The sequence below is a fragment of the Astatotilapia calliptera genome, chromosome 1, assembly GCF_900246225.1.
Source record: "Astatotilapia calliptera chromosome 1, fAstCal1.2, whole genome shotgun sequence".
NCBI lineage: Eukaryota > Metazoa > Chordata > Actinopteri > Cichliformes > Cichlidae > Astatotilapia > Astatotilapia calliptera.
This window is the reverse complement of record NC_039302.1, coordinates 15,625,590-15,642,905: the sequence shown is the minus strand read 5'-3', so window position 1 is coordinate 15,642,905 and position 17,316 is coordinate 15,625,590. Positions and strand designations below refer to the sequence as shown.

The 17,316-nt window shown below is 39.4% G+C and overlaps 1 protein-coding gene across 1 annotated transcript; it reads left to right on the top strand.

Annotated features, from left to right (window-relative positions):
- The first annotated feature begins 451 nt into the window (after positions 1–451).
- On the top strand, positions 452–5,811 carry nsun3 (NOP2/Sun RNA methyltransferase 3). The gene is made up of 6 exons (XM_026165953.1): positions 452–846; positions 1,762–1,865; positions 1,947–2,464; positions 2,772–2,926; positions 3,590–3,711; positions 4,569–5,811. Exons 1-6 carry the CDS (start codon positions 685–687, stop codon positions 4,900–4,902), a joined length of 1,395 nt encoding a protein of 464 aa, XP_026021738.1. The 5' UTR covers positions 452–684; the 3' UTR covers positions 4,903–5,811.
- Positions 5,812–17,316: the final 11,505 nt, after the last annotated feature.

Genomic DNA, 17,316 nt, shown 5'->3' with positions numbered 1-17,316 from the left:
AAAATGTTGAGGTCCGATCTCTGGAGAGGCCAGTCCATGATCGACAGTGTTCAAATTCTGTTTTTTCTATCCAGGTATGCTTTTACTGTGTGTGTGTGTGTGTGTGTCATAGTCAATTACATGATCAAAATCTGACTCAATTCCACACATCTATGGATAAACTGAACCCCCAAACCATGGCAGAGGCTCCACCATATGTTATAGATGGTTGTAGAACTGCTGTATTGCGTCTATTTGAAACGAAATAATTCGACCCTCACTGAGACTAGATAAATCCCTTGGATTATGCTGCTAACAGAGTTCCTAAAATTTCCATTTAAAATCGGTTCCTTGACATTGTACGTTATGTAGACACAAAAGTCCTTCCTCACCTGGGTCTAATGCTTTTTTTTTTTTTTTTTTTTTTTTTTTTCTTTTTTTTTTTTTTAAATGCTTGGATATTTTGTAAGTCAACCTGTCTCCGCCAGGTTTGAGTCCATTATTACACCCTTACCAACGACAACAGTTTTCCGGTTTAATAGGTGGAACTAAAGCACCGTTTTTGTAGTGAGGGGAAGGATTTGAGGAACGTACTCGTTAGTTTTTAGTGTTCGCCTGTGTTTTTTGTGTCAAATAGATTTGAACGTTGCCGAAAATAAATTCGGACGTGTCAGCTGTGCAGTATCAATAAGACGGGCTAAATAAATGTTTTCAGTAACGCAGTTGTGCCGTATCTGGAGAAAATCTAGCTTTAAAACTAAGAAGTTAACGCCGACACGTTTGTGGCGGTGTCGCTGGTGTAACTGTCACACAGACCGCGATAATGTATCTCAGCAGCTTAATCCAGAGGATCCCCGAAATAACCAGGTAAACAAACATCAGGGAATATGATGTATCCTACTTCCCCCCCCCCCGTGTTTGTCATTTACTTTTTACTTTTTTCAACAAAATAGAAAATTCTTAATTTAAATTTAAAAATCTATTATTTGCATGTTTTCAGGGGGAATAAAAGCAGCGTGGTTATTATAGTTTTGTATTTCATTATTTATTTTTAATCAGATTTTTTAATTTCGTCTTGGTTTTTTTTTTTTTTTTTTTTTTTTTTTTTTAACCCAGGCTAGTTTCAGTTTCCAGAGTGTGCTTGCTCGTCCCAATTAAAATTTTAGTTTTTGTAAATGTTAATGTTAAATAAAATGTTTTAATATGTTTTTTATTAGTTGCAATGCTAGTTTTCGCGTTTTTAAATATTGTTGTATTTACTGCAATAAAAACTCATAGCTATTTAAACCAGTTGACTCAGATTCTTGTAGTTATTCAAAGTATCAATAAAGATGGACGTCAAAGCCCCATCAGGCTAGTTGGGATAATAAATTTGACCAGATCTACATGTAATACGTACAGTCAAACCTCCCAGGGTTGATTTTACACTGGATATCCACCAGGGGTAGCTGCTGTATAAGACCCTAGTTCTTCTTCTTTTTTCTTTTTTTGTAACTTCACTCTTCCATAACCTAAAGGGAACATCAGCAAAACTTGAATGTACATCAGTTATTTTTGTACATAAACTATTGAGCTGGAAAATAGAATAACAAATTAAAAATTGTACATTTATCAGTGTATGTAGTGTTTATTTAAGATGTGTTTCCTGAGATAGTGGTCTAAAAAAGTTTTTACCTGAGTGGGACTTTCGACGTCTAAGCAGAAAATGTGCCTAAAGTGGATTTTAAGTTTACTTTGTATAGATTTGCCTAATTTTATTTCTGCCTGGTCTTCATGTAATAGGTAACAAAAAGGCACAAGAAGCAAAGAACTTTGTGTCAACCAGTGCTCGATCACTTTGACCAGCAGTACAGTGAGGAACTTGGTGACTTGTGGCCATATGCAAGGTAAATTTCACCTGAAGTAATCATTATGCACGTGGACAGTAATTCCACCTTTTCCAAACTGAGATTAATTCTGTCCCTCAGAGAAGTGCTGCTGGACCCTCAGTCATGGCAGTATGGCATCATGCTCAATCGCTTCACTGCAGTGACAGGCATTGCACAGATTCTTCGAGCCCAGGGCTTTTCCACATTGTTGCCACAAGCAGATGTCTCAGTGCTGCATTCTAATGGTCCCTCCACGGTGTTAAATTCTAAATACCAAGAAGGAAAAGATACTCTGTCAACTCTCTGCATTTCCAAGGGCTCTCCAGGTGACCCCCATCCCCAGTCTGACAACAGCTCCTTTGCACTCGGTCAGGACTCTCAGTCAGAACCCGCCCTCAGTTTTCCTCCTCCTTCATTACAGTGCTACATCCACCCGTCCCCCCTGCGATTTCCCTCTCAGGCTCACAGGCCTGGCCAGCTGAAGCAGTACTACCTCCTCAATGCTGCATCCTTGCTTCCAGTGCTGGCTTTGCAAGTCAAAGATGGCGAAAAGGTTCTGGATCTTTGCTCTGCTCCTGGGGGGAAAGCCTTAGCCATAATGCAAAGTGCGAGCCCAGGTAAAAGAGACATTTTTAGAAGACTTTATTTTGATTTTATTTATACTTAATCGGATTAAAACAACCCCAAATGAATTACTCTATTAGTAAAGGGATGTTCACAGTGTAGCCTTTTTTCCAGATTATGTGTGCTTGGTAAAAAGAACTTGGGGGAAAAAGAAACATGTTGGCTTTTATTTTGAATATTAAACACACACTTTGCATCTAAGTCGCTGCAGATGATTGTAAGGAATATTTTTGTCTGCTGCGAATAACCCATTTGCATTGAATACTATAATCAGTAATGCTGCCCTGTGCTGTGTTCCAGCGCTTCTCTGCTGTAATGAACCAGATCTTCACAGACGGGACTGGCTTGCCAAAACCCTGGAGTCATTTTTGCCTCACTCACTAAAAAGCAGAGTGATTGTGTCTGCACAGGACGGACGGTCTTTTGGGCAGAGCGAAGCGGGTTTATATGACAAGGTTGGCAAAGAAATCCTATCATGTTTATGGCAGCATGTGATTTTGTCCTGTAAAATGGGGTGACACTTATTTTCCAAGGCCACAGCTACAAATGAATGAGGACAGCAAGCCTTTGAACAGAAACTAATAAACTCAGCAGAGAGGAAAAAAAAGAAAACTGTTTATTCAAACTAGGAGCCAAGAAGAAGCAGACAAATAGCTGGGAGGAATCAAAGAACTCAAAGTGACTCATATTGGAACACAATATTGAAAAAAGGAAAAGGGCTAAAAAGAGTTAGAGTAAGGCACCGTAGGAGGGGAAAAAGGCTGAAAGGTAATAGAGTGCAAACAAAATGCAGAGGAGCTTTTTTGAGGGATTTCCAAAATCTGAGAACAAACTTGTTGAAAGGTTCAAAGTTCAGATGTAAAAACTTCAAAGCTGTTGTCTTTTATTCAGTTTTATTTAAATGGTAATGGTTTGGTTTTTAGGCGAAATTTATCTTCCACCTCCACTGACCAAAATTGGTCTGTTGATGGCTCAGGTGCCGTGGGGAAAGTGACATTTATGTGGATTATTTTAGACACCTGCAGCATTTTTCATTTTCCTTACATTTTTTTATTCCCTTGCTCTTCCTCTTTGACATGGGCACCAACTACTCGCATTCCTTTCTCTCGCTGCCGTAGGTTTTGGTTGATGCTCCATGTTCTAATGACAGGAGCTGGCTGTATTCGTGCAACAGCCAGCAGGGGGAACAAAGATTGAAGGAGAGAGCCAGGCTTCCTTCACTCCAAGCACAGCTGCTTAGGTAAGCACCCATTCTGACATTGGAAATTCCTGCTTATGCATTAGCCTTATGGTACTCTAATATCTCTACAGGTTGAGAAAAAAAACATTCACTATCCTAATGAGCACGCAATTAAAATGCACTGAAGGAATGAAGGGAAGGTACCGTAGTCCAGTAGTGAATACAAATGAGAGATAAGTTCTAAACTTGTAGATCAAGAAATGAAGAGTAACTGGATTTAGCAGAACTGCTGTGGGAACATCGTTATTAAATAAGTAATTAGATAATCAAGAAAGATGAGAGCTGAGAAAGGATCAGTCAGGGAGGAAGTGATCCATTACTTAACCGGTTATCCAGCTGGAGCCTGTCCCAGTTATTATAGGGCATCTACAGTCAATTTAGAATCAACACTTAACATAAGAAGCATGATTTTGGACCGTGAGAGGAAGCCGGAGAACCCGGAGAGAACACAAACTCCACACAGGAAGATCCTAGATGTCTCTTGTGTTCAAACCAAGGACCATTTTACTAAGAGGTGACTTTGCTAAACACTGCACCAACCGTCAGTAAAATTACAAACTCCCTGAAAAAAAGATTTCAGGTAGATTGATGGTAAATAAACTTTGTTTCAGGTCTCCAACTCAAAATAGCTTGGAGAGTCAAGTGGAAGCTGTAGCAGTTGCAGTTTTAGTTGTAGTTTGCAGATCAGACTGCAGTTAAATCAGTCAAATAACACCAACAAGCACAATATAGAAACAGCATATACAGTTTTTTAAAGTGAAAATGTGTATTGGTTGGTTGAATGGTTACAGCATATTCTTTGATGCAATTTAATTCTAGCTGAGGTCTAAGGTGGAATATTTGTCTGCTGATTACAGGTCTGCACTGTTGGCGGTGTGTCCAGGAGGCACTGTGGTCTATTCAACCTGCACTCTGTCCAGCTTTGAGAACTTTTCTGTGGTTGAGACGGTGCTGAAGGACTTTCCTGAGGCTGAAGCTGAAGACCTGTGGGAGGAGATTGCCATTCCTTTATCTAAATACTTTACGTTCAGCTCTAACCCCGGACATGGACAGACAACTCAGGAGGCAACCCCGAAGACACAAGACGCTTCTGTGTCCTTTTATCGCCACAGACTTGGCATTCTTGTGGTCCCTCAGCTTGGCAAGTCATGGGGACCCATGTTTTTAGCTCGGATTAGAACACGGAAATAAAATCTTACCATGCACGGGGACAAAAAGTGAAATGGCATAACTAAACTTGCACAATAACTTTGTGCAAAACACCAAAATTTAAATTTAGATTAAAAACACTGCAAATACGCACAGTGCCTACCTGTGCCAATTATGCAAGAGGAAATAAGCAGCAGCAGTAGTTTAGACACGCAGATATAAAGACATCGGTGTCAAAACAAACGTGGTTAAGAAAGTCATAAATGCTCCTGTTTTAACAGTGCAACACCAACCATCTGCTAAACTATAAGTGCTGCAGCTACAGTTTTTTGTTGTTTGTAGCTGCTGGCTTCTCTGTGTGTGTGTGGGTGTGTTGCAGGAGATTTAAGCAAATAAAAATAGAACGCTGCTCACATCAGTTAAACTCACCTCGAGCTATCCGCATCAAAGACAGAACTTAGACAATATTCCAGTACTTAACACATGTGAGCAGTATTTTATGGCAGTTTGTGTGAAATAAAGAGAAAATGGCATGAAAGCAGCCACCTGATCACTCACGAGTTTCTTTTTCCACAGGTCCGCTGCCCCCCTAGGCTTAGGAAGGCTTTATTTTTTATTTCAGCCAGTTGTTTACTTGTCCACCCTGTATCTGTATCATTTTGGTTCATTTTCACTGTTTTCACACCATCAGCTCTTTGTCAGTAAAATTATCTAATTGAAGCATTTAGCAGCCTCAGAGGGCGATGGTTAACTTGGAAGTGACTCAATGCACATTGAAACAAGAGTGAATACAGGACTTATTATATTTAGTCAGCAGCAATATTGCTGCAGAAACTATATGTAAATTAGCAGCAGTCAAAAAATTCACCGTATAAGCTAAAAAGCTAATAAGTTAGTGCCTCCCAGTGACCGCTGCAACAATAAAAACAAACTGAGTTTTTCTATATTAAACATTAATGTATTGTTTACCTCTGAATCCACCTTCTTTCCATTCTGCGGTTAACAAGGACGACCACCTTGGTTCAGAGGACATGCGCACACATCAGAAAGCTTGTAAATCTGTAACGTCGCCGTGTTTAGAAAATATTCTCCACTCAGCTGCTGGCTAAAATGAAAATACAAACCCAAACAGCACTCACACACTCAGACAGATATTAAAAAATGAAGCAACAACACACATTTCCTGCAGGAGGAACAAAGCTGTCAGAATTGCAGAAACTGTTGGCAGGTCTGTGTCTGAGTCTGAACTGCTGCTGTTATTTTCTTGGAAGTGCAGGCGTGTGTCGCAAAGCGGGCTGCATGGCCATGACAACAAGGGAGGCACGCACACATAAATACCAATTAAGAAAATGTTTATTTAGGAATTACGAAATCATGATAGCTTAAACAATGGTGAGTGTAGTAAGCGAGTGAATTTGTAAAGAGATGGCAGATGCAGTTTTGTGCTGCTCAAGCGGAGAACCACATAGTAACTGAGTGGCTAAGGCTTTCATAGGCCAGGTGGTCCTAGCCTCTCTGATTGTGGACAAACCCTATTAGTATGGGCAGAAAAGAAGCTGCCACCCAGTCAAGCGAAGGAAACCAAGATGGAGAGAGCTGATGATGTAAGAGTTGTGTTAAAAACACCTGCACAGTTTAGTCTGTTTGAAGCGACTTTTTAAATTCCCTTTTAATGGTAGAGAATGGGAGTTGACATAAGAAGACAAGCACCACCGTCTCCAAGCCTTATTTACTTTTGACACAAGTCCTCAAAGAATTTTTCAAGTTTCTGTCTAAACACCCATACTCAATGTGAATGTTGGATGTTGTCAAAGTAATGCAAAAACAAGTCCAAATGTTTGCCGACTCGACCAGAAACTAAAGTTTTTCTGTCTGAGAGATTTGTTTAATAGCCAGGAAGAGCAGTAATGATCAAATTAACACACAGTTTCTCTGTTTATTTCTGCTATTGCTCTACGGCACTGTCCAGAAATAATCTCATATGTGCTGTCATACACCCCTTTAGTGTTACTGTTGCATTTTGCAGTGATGTATTATCTGGGAGGACTTTTCTTGTGTGAAAAGTAGAAATTTCATGAAAGATTTGTAGCTTCTCATCACCCTGTGATTGCTCAGATCAGAAGAAAAAGGTGTATTGGCAGTAAACACAGACAATAATATACAAAAAGTCATATATTCCAACCTTTCTGCACATAATGGAGTGACAAAATAAGCTCTTGCAAAGGCAGTTATGTGTGGAAGCATCAAATATATAAGGCCGGTGCTTCCGAGCAACCCTCCGAGACACCGTCAAAGACATCATTGCTGAGATAGCGTTGCACCGGTTTCATCCGACTACTCCGTGTGGCCATAGACACAAGCATTATTTGAGTGCATTTATATGGCTATTTATACTGGCCGCCCTACTTCTGCTCCACTTTTGAGTGTCTTCGAAAAATAGCTCCAGTCTTTGATATGAGCGAATCATTACGCTACCATAACATCAGCACAACTTAAAAGTGGTGAGATGTGGAGATGAAGTGGGGCTTCATTAGGGTTAACCATATTGCTGACCTTTGTGTGAACCCTGGTTTGTTGACGCTCCCCATATTGCAGTGTTTCCTCAAGGGGAGAATCTCTAAGCAGCTTTTCCTCCACTTCAAAGGGAGAGAATGTAGGCCTGCTTTGCATAATCAGGTGGGGAACAGCTTTTTGCCAGAGAGGCAGGAATTAATTTGTGACACCGCCAGATATAATCATTAAAACCCTAGTCATTGACAATAAGGAGAGAGGAGGAGGGAAAATTAAAGGAGGAACTGTAGAACAGTAGATAGAATGAAGGAGAGAGAGATGTGGAGCATAGGATAGTCCCGAATGCCAGAGGACACTATAGCGAAGCAGACTAATCTGGTCTGAGCTCTGTAAAGCTAGAAAGCCATTTTTTTTTAGTCTAGCTACACTCAGCTCTGTCACTCTGTGTTTGGACATGGTGGCATGAAGTTAATACTTACTTCCGTTACCCCTTTATTTATTTTTTTTTACAATTTTTTATGTATATCATCATTTTAAAGTGATGGAAACATGATGAAAAATGGATTTGAAATTCCAGCTATAGCATGCAAATCAAACTGAAAGCTCTTCAGCAGCACGCTGTATGTGTAAGCTATAAAGCTACAACCACAATCTACAAATTTACCTCATGTTTCAGTCTCATTGCTGCCATTAACCCAGTTTCTTGGTGCAGCAAGCAGTTTTCAGCAAACAACGTCTGAAACCCACTCAATCAAGCAAAGGAAGTCAGCAACTAATTTATTTTTTTGCTTAGAACATTATAATATGATATTCTTTATATTACAGCACCGACTTGAACAGGCCAATTCATTATTTCTGTAAAATCCAATTAGGTTGTGACCAGAAGAAACACCCTGTAAAACAAATAAATGTCTAACTTAAGGATTTGACGATGAACGTGTCGGAGAGCTAACAACTGGGTCTATAGATTCAGTGCCGTTTGGGGTATCCATCATTCATTTCAAACATCATCATCTGCCGATACTCCATCAGTGGAAGGGAGAGCAGGATTGCTGCTTTTGATTGATTGTTTCGCGACTAATCTCTGAGGAGCGATGTCTGAACAGAATGAAAAATTGAGGTCAGCCAATGATTGGTTTTTGTTAATCTGCATTAAAAACACATGTTTTCTTAATCAGGCTCTATTACAGAACACAAAAAAACATGCACACATACTCCTGCCAGGAAATGAGCAAACTGGCTCCCCCCTAAAAAGACAAACACTGGCAGACTTGAGCCTACAAAGTAGTACACACACACACACACACACACACACACACACACACACACACACACACAGAGACAATAAAAAAAGAAAGAAAATGTCCAAACTTCATCAACTTATTGTGTAATCCAAATGCAGTACATTTCCAAAAATGTTATGTTTTATTTGAAGACTTACTGCATATAGAGTAAAATTTGTCCTTATGTACTTTTTGGTTTGGAGAAACACAAGGTATCATCACTGTCAGCACAGACAGACAGTGCCAGAGGAAAATTAATGGGATAGAAGTGAAAGTGAAAGCAACAGAAACAACTTCCAGATAAAAGAAGGAAGCACAGATATTCCCACTCTTTTATCTACAAGCGTTTGTCATACACACAGACTCCAAAGGCAAAAGAAACTATAAGACAAACAAAAGTAAAAGTGTTCTGCTCTTAGAGGCTGACCAGTGAAGGTGAGGGGGAGCTCACTGTGTTTTAACTTTTCATACAATTCTTTCTACATCTTCCTTGTTCTTCCTCTGCCACTGGGCTCTATGGCAGCCCCTAGAGCCATATCTTTAAAAGTTTTGACATTTGCACACTGCATTGGTAGAGCCCGCTGATTTTTATTTTTTTTTACCATGTTTTGTGTCTCTCAAATACTTAAGCGCCATCAGTAGATCAAAGCTGGAAAACTTAAGGCTGGTTTTTCTAAAAATTAGGTGCCATTGGATACCTTGCAAAGACTCTGATGAATCCTATGATGTCCTAAAAAGGTTTAAACACAGCTTTCCCTGGCATGATCTAGTCCAAACCTTACACAGATGATGCTTGCAATCACTTTCTTTAATTAAGGCCAAACTTGGTGCAGTACATAGTCTCGAGTGCCGATTTGGCTGGTGGATTTGACTGAGAAAATGAAGGATGCTGCATGCTGTAAAGCACATCCTGTTTTATCATCTTCATCAGGACTATAAAAGGTATAAATTCAAAATTCAAATTCAAATTTTATTTGTCACGTACACAGTCATACACAGTACGATATGTAGTGAAATGCTTGGACAACTGCTCGTGACCTAAAGAAAACAAAAAAGGAAAAGGCTATGAATAAGATAGGAAATAAATATGAAAAATTAAAAAGGGTAAATTTAACTAGGAAGGAATAAAATATAAATTAAGGTTAAAAATGAAATAACTGTACAACACAAATTAGAATGAAGGGTAAATTTAACTGGGAAGAATAAGATAAAGATAAATATATAAATTAAAGTTGAAAATAAAATAACTGTACAACAAAATACACAATATAGAACTATATAAGAATGTATGAAGAAATCTAAATATAAATAAATATATACACAATAACAGCAGCTGTACAAGTATTAACCGGAAATGAAGAATATAGTGACCAGTGTTGTGCAAAACCAAAGTCCAGAAAGTCCAGTGTGTGTGTAAGAACCATATGTGTGGGTCAGTACTGTGTGGTGGTGTGATTGAGAGACCGTATCGCCTGCGGGAAGAAGCTCCTCCTCAGTCTCTCTGTGTTGGTCTTCAGGGAGCGGAATCGCTTTCCTGACCTCAACAGAGAGAACAGTCTGTTGTTGGGATGGCTGAGGTCCTTCACGATCTTCCTGGCCTTGGTCCGGCACCGCCTGCTGTAGATTGAGTGCAGGTCAGGGAGCTCGGAGCGGATGGTGCGCTCAGCTGACCGCACAACCCTCTGTAGAGCTCGTCTGTCCTGCATGGTGCTGTTCCCGAACCAGGTTAAGATGTTTCCCGCCAGGATGCTCTCTATGGTGCACGAGTAAAAGTTCCTGAGCACCTTGGAGGGCAGTTGGAAGTCTCTCAAGCGTCTGAGGTGGTAGAGACGCTGTCGGGCCTTTTTCACCACGGTGTTGATGTGACAGGACCATGACAGGTCCTGCGTGATGTGAACTCCGAGGTATTTGAAGCTGTCCACTCTCTCCACTGGGCACTCGTTGATGACGGGGGTCTGGTAGTTCCTCTCCTGCTTAGTGCTGAAGTCCACTATCAGCTCCTTTGTCTTACTGACGTTTAGAAGGAGGTTGTTCCTCTGGCACCAGTTCTCCAGATTCCTAATCTCCTTCAGGTAGGCCGTCTCGTTGTTATCAGAGATCAGGCCCACCACGACGGTGTCGTCAGCAAACTTAAAAAAGCCAGGGTGTTGATTTCGCTCAGTGGGTGAGCAGGTGACCACATGCCATATGGCCAGTGCAGCAGTCTAAGTTTGTCCAATCCATGGCCCTTAGCTGGGTGTCTTCTGCATCTTTTTCTCCCCATTTTCACTGTTCCACAATGTAATAAAGGCAACAAAAAAAAAGCCACAAAATTGTCCTGGATGTCTTGATGGACGTAACTAACTCAATATGACCCTCTGATTTGTGACTCCTATTTTTAAGCCTCATTTCTGCTGTTGGCGTTTGGTAAGCAAACCCCCCACCCGTCCCCCCAAAAAACACAAAAAGTAATGAGGCAGGGCAGGTTTGACTGTGAAGCTGCTACTCATTGGTTGATGACATTTGACTGACAAGCCATTAGCCAATGAGTGTGCTGCTTCATATCACGCAAAATCTTCCATTTCAAAACATAATATGACAAGACTCTCAAAACAGACATACATTTTTAATTCAGTATGACCTGAAATGGTAATTGAGCCTATAAACTCAGCAGGAAAGGGCTTACAGGGGTCAAGACCGAAAGCTTTTTTCAACCACAGCTATCGCCATCTGGTGGCCTTCAGATAGAATGCAGGTTTAAGGAACTTCTGGAATGGCTTTATATTTATTGACACAGATGCTCCGTCCAGCTTTGACATACAGTTTATGGTTCTTACAAGCACACTTTTGGATGATCCGATTGAGCTTCTGCTCTCACCTGCTAAACTGCTTGGCCATTGCTACTTGCAACTTTATACGTTGTTGTTTTGGAGGAGAGATTTAGTGGAGAGTGAGACGATCCAGCTTTATTTCATATTCTAAGCAATAGGTGATAATAGTGACATTCAAATGGAGAGTAAAAATCAGTGTCCTAGAGGAGAGCTAAACTCTCCTGTACTCTCTAGAGGAGAGCTAAACTTGTTTATAGATACAGTAGTTTAAGTAATACTTGAACAAAATGTAAAATTTTGCAAAGCAAGATGTTTATTTCATACCTGACCCAACTTTTTAAAAGCTTTTCCACAGTTTTAGTTTAACTGGAAAAGCAGAGCACCGCAACACTGACTGACTATACCAACAAGAGGAGTGTTTTGGGTTTTTTTTGTTGATCCTTGCTCAGACCTCTCATGAACCTCAGCAGCCGTGAGGAAGGAGAGACATCCATAACAGCTGTGCATGAAGACAAAGAACAGGCTTAACAGGCTGAAGGCAGGACAGATTACCCTGGCCTAGACACTCATTTATCCAAAGAAAAGACAGAATTGATCTGGAGATATAAAACGAAAGCCTTTCAGCAAAGTGGCATTTGAAAGAAAAGTCTTTTCTGTTTTAAGTAATGAGTCATCACTTATCCACAAATTCTATGCAAATTGGAAAGCAGGTCAGAACTGGGCACAAATGTATGCCATTTTCAGATGTGAATTGATACTACTGACTACTTAAACATTACTAAGAATGGTTCACAATCACTTTTGAACCCTCTGTCAGGCTACAGAAACAGAATGGTGAGCAATACCAAAAAAATAAAAAAGCCACATTCCTCTAGTTTTCCTGTTTGAGCATAGGTATTAAAAGGACTGGGTCTAACACAGGTCCAAGGGAATTATCTATGCCAATTCATTAACACATTCTAGTTTTCTAATTCAGCACTTAAGAAACATGCTCCCTGCCTTGTAGAGAAATAGTACACTTAATGGATTTATCTTAATGCCTGTCCATATTCTGAAATGCTGACTTTGTGGGACCTTTATTATACCCACAAAAAATGGTTAACTATTTAAGTGACATTAAAAAAAACATGTTAGTGTGTGCTGTTTTTATATACAAATCTTACCTAAATTTATTGTGCCCACTCAAGATGTGCTAATTACACTCTTAATTCTCATGCTAATCACATCTGTTGTTTCAATCCATCAGTATTCACCTTTGAGATCACCTTTGAGTACCCTGTCTTCCGCCTTTTGCTCTGTGTCAGCTGGGATTGGCTACAGCCCCAAGCTGGGTAAGCAGTTAAGTAAATGGATGGATGGATGAATCAGTTTTGGAACACATACCTAAGATCTGACTGTTCATCCGGTAAAGGTGTCCTAGATTGAGATGCCTCGTCGCGTTTTTACTTCACTTCTGTTCAACTTTCCAACTTCAAACCTTGTTGGAGTGGACACGCTTTGACTGAAGGAAAAGCATGAATAATAGATTCTTCACCCAAAGGGGAATGGCAGTCAGATGAGAGAAGTATGAAGCAGCTGATTAAAAACTGATATTCTTCATATCAATGATTTTAAAAGTTCATAAAGGAAAACTTTAGGGGGTGAGGGTATTTAAAGGATCGAATAGGTGACACTGCCATAAAGAACATATTTTTGCAGAGTAGTTTGAGGTAATTCAGGAATAATGGAGCCTTCCTGGAGCCTACCTTTAAAACGCTTAGATTGGATATTCAATAGTCTATTCATCATATTTTATGTTAGCACTTAAGCACTTACACGTAATGTATTTATTATTCATATTCAGCCAGTCACACTGAAATGTGTGCTGCAGTGTGTAGTATCTCTTTCGTGTCTATTTTTCTGTCTTATTACTATTTTGATAAAAGTTGGGCAGTTAGGAGTTACCACTTAGTGATGGGATTTCCGGCTCTTTTTAGAGAACTGGCTCTTTCGGTTCGGCTCACTAAAAAGAGCCGGCTCTTTCGGCTCCGAACCGGCTCTTCAGGTTGTTTTGTTGCTTTAATTAATTTATTATTAACAATAATATGAAATTATGCACAAAAAGAATTACTAATATAAAAAAAGTGATTTATTTATATATGTTTATACATAAATATATATGGTGGCCCCTAGAGACAAAGCACGTGCAAACTCCAAAGCACATTTCTAGCATGAACTGAACTTCCAAAACAGAGCTACCTTGATCACTTAAATTACACAATTGAAAGCATGTGTGTATTGTTTGTGTATTTATACACAAGCACTCACATATATTCAAATAATTAAAAAAATGTTCATTTACCTGCTACTACCACACACCAAATCCGGTCGTTGGTACTTGCTGGCTTGTGTAGCCTCTAGGTAACAAAAGCTCAACGCTGGGCCTAGCATCCTGGAGCACTTCTGTTGTGTTTGGTACGTGTTTTGGAGTTTTTACGTGATTTGTCTCTAGGGTACCGTAAATATACTTTTATTTATTCACTCCACATAAAATGTAACAAATAAATCATATAATACAAAAACCAACTATTTACATTTCAACTTTTAACTATTTAAATTTTCAGCTTTTTCCTTTTAAACAAATTTAAAGTGAAACAACACAAAACACTGCAAACCACAACACAATTAAATATAAATTAAAATATGAAAACAAAAAGAAGATGCATATTCTCTGTCATATGGACCTGCATGAATAAACTTTCTGAATCCTTTATCATCCACAACTGAAAATAGTTGTGGATGATTACTATACCTTTCTAATGTGACGTTGTTGTCCCTGGCTCTCTTTCTCTCTCTTTCCCTCCTGCTTCTTTCAATTTTCTTTCCAGATGTCCTCAGTAGAGTCTATTAATTGCTTAATGGGAACTTGGTGGAACAGAAATGTTTTCACTTTCTAATCAGGCATTATATATGTACGATTATGTGATTATAGAAAATACTAGTATTGTTTACAGTTAGGTCCATGTACTGGTTTGAGATCAGGTGACATTTATGAATGTTTCATTTCTTTCCTTTGAGAAACACTTGGGCTGTTTTTGAAATATGCTTTGGATCATTATTCATTTGCACTGTGAAGCTCTGTGTGATCAGTTTTGCAGCTTTTGTCTGAATCTGAGCAGAAAGTGTGATCTCGTCGCAATGTCACAATTCATCCTGCTACTTCGATCAGCAGTCACCATTAAACTTGTTGCACTTGTACATCACACCTTCCTGTTCTTGAGTTTAACCAACTGTTTTCCACATTTCTGATTTGGCCTCTCCTGAAATTTTTGCTATTTTCCTTATAGGTTCATATTTTTTCAGCCTAAACATGTCCTTAATTTTATCAGGAAATACTGAGGAAACAGGGTTCACCTGACAAGGAAGTGCTTGTCAGTAAATTATCCAGTTATATATGAGCCTATACCATTATAGCCACTATAACTGGCTATAATGGTCAATAGTTAATGGAATAGTTTTATTAAAGCATTTAAGTTTGAAAGTTAAGATTGTACTTTAATTGTACTTTTTTCACCTTTTTTCAGTTTTCATTGAAAAGAGGCCATGTACAATATTAACATAAATACTGACATTTCCATTGTACCAGAGCTATTTTACGTCTGCAGTCCCCTTGCCTCTTATATACAGCAGATCACAAAAATGTCATGTAAAAAGTCAAGCACAAAACACACAATACATCCACATACCTATAAGCCCCAAACAAGAAAAAACAGACATCAGTGTTTACAAGTCTGGCTCTCTTTCACAAAATTTTCAGCCTGTTTTTAGAGGTGTTGATAGACCACAGTTCTTAATGATTTCAGTCAGGGCGTTGGATTCAGCTGAGGTTTGCAGAGAGAATGCTGATCGTTTTAAAGTGATTAAAAGATACAGTACAGTATTTGTTTGAAAATATCCTTGTACTGTAGATTCTCATGCATGAAAGTTAATAAACTTGATTGTTTGATTTGAGCACCGCAGTAGTGGAACACAGAGGCAAAACTAAAATCCAAAATCTTATGGACCTGTGTAAAACCTCGTTATGGCTTTCTATGTGTAGCTTAACCATATTAGGTAGCTTGAGTGTAATTACAGTGATCTATGGCTCTTTTTGTTACTCACATGCCATATATGTTTTTTCCATCTCTGTAGAAATGTAGTCCTACATCGTTCTTTGAGGAAAACATGATCACTGCAGGCTTTTTTCCCCCAATTAGCACAACTCAGTAGTCAGTGTGCTGACCAGACAAGTTCAGCGCCCGTCTTGTTTCAAGGGTTTCACAAGATTCACAAAATGCAGAAGGTGACATGGAGGCCAATGCGGCGCATAAACTGAAGTCAGCAATAAGGCAGGTGGCAGAAGGGAATGTCTTCTATTTATCCTCCCTGTCGATTTTTTCTTTACCTGCCTTCCTGTCCCTTCTGTGCTTTCAGAACTCGCTATTCTCTCTGTCTCCTTGTCACTGGATGACTTTTTCCTCTCCCTTCCTCTGTGTCTGTGTATTCTGGCTGTCTTTCTCTACCCCCTCCTCTCTCTCTCAGAGTCAGCCTTTGATCTTGCCAGTCCTAGCACACAGGTAGACAGTGATGCTGCATGGCTTTTCTCAGCCTATTAATGTCCTAACTCTTGCTCTGTCTTTTGCAGGGGGTCTACTGAGACATCATCTCCCCACACCACACTGCCTAATAACAGGACCTGGACACCTGTAATCACAAGTATAGTTTGTGTGTGTGTGATGGAGAGGAATAAGGTAAATGTAAATGAGGCACAAAAAGGTCTGAAATTCCCATCAGCTGATATAAATGTGGTGACAGCAATAACACTTCATATCAACGTCCATATCAGTGGCAAACAAAACAAACCATAGCCTGTTGTTTGTCTCCACAGATAATACACAGCTCACACAGGCCGATTGTAATATGAAGCTAATAATGATTTTGCTGCATATTAGAGATGGATACGATAAAAGTCTGTGAAAATATAATGACGCTGAAATGGAAAAACTGTCAGGAACGTATGAAGATTGATTTTGTAATTGTCTATCTTGTGAGCAGATGTAAATCCGGATTGAAATCAGCCTAAACTTTGAATCATCGGGGCATCATTGCATCATTCTATTGCCTTAAATTTTAAAATCGTTACTGTTGTAAGAGAAATGTGAAGATACACATTTCTCTGCGGCAGTAAACAGGTATAATTAAGATAAATATCGATGGTTGTGGGTGCTGAGATTGCTTTCCCAGTGTCACCCCAAAAAATAAAAAACAATGCAAAGAAGTTTGAAGAGCTGCAGGTTTGGAGAACTGGCATTACAATGAAAGATGCCCAGCCAGGCTGACAGTTTTACCCTGCATATAAACAAAAAAGTTAAACCTGACCAAAACAATAATACATTTAAATATGATGCTGCATACAAATGTGCTCAAAGTAGCAAGTGTTTCCCTGTTAATTAAAAAACAAGTACTCAATGATTCACTGTTGGGCTATGATGGGGAGCGTTTTTTTAAAGAATCAAATAAATTTAATACTCTGCGCACTTTTCTTTTTTGTCAAAACCTGGCACCTTCCTTACCCATTGACTGCTGGGATAAGGTGCTGTTGCTATAAGGTAAGCTGAATTCACATGTATTCAGTTTGAATCTTCTTGTCCAGTGACATGAATCGTCACAATTAATTTGGTGCACTCTTTTACTTTATGGTGTCAGAAACCACAAGTGACACACTCAAAAATGTTGCTCATGTAAACAAACTGCCTGATGAGGTAGAGAACGCACATCTGTAAAGCGTGTCATCAGCTGACTGCAGGTGCTATTCATATAGGTTCAAGTTCTGC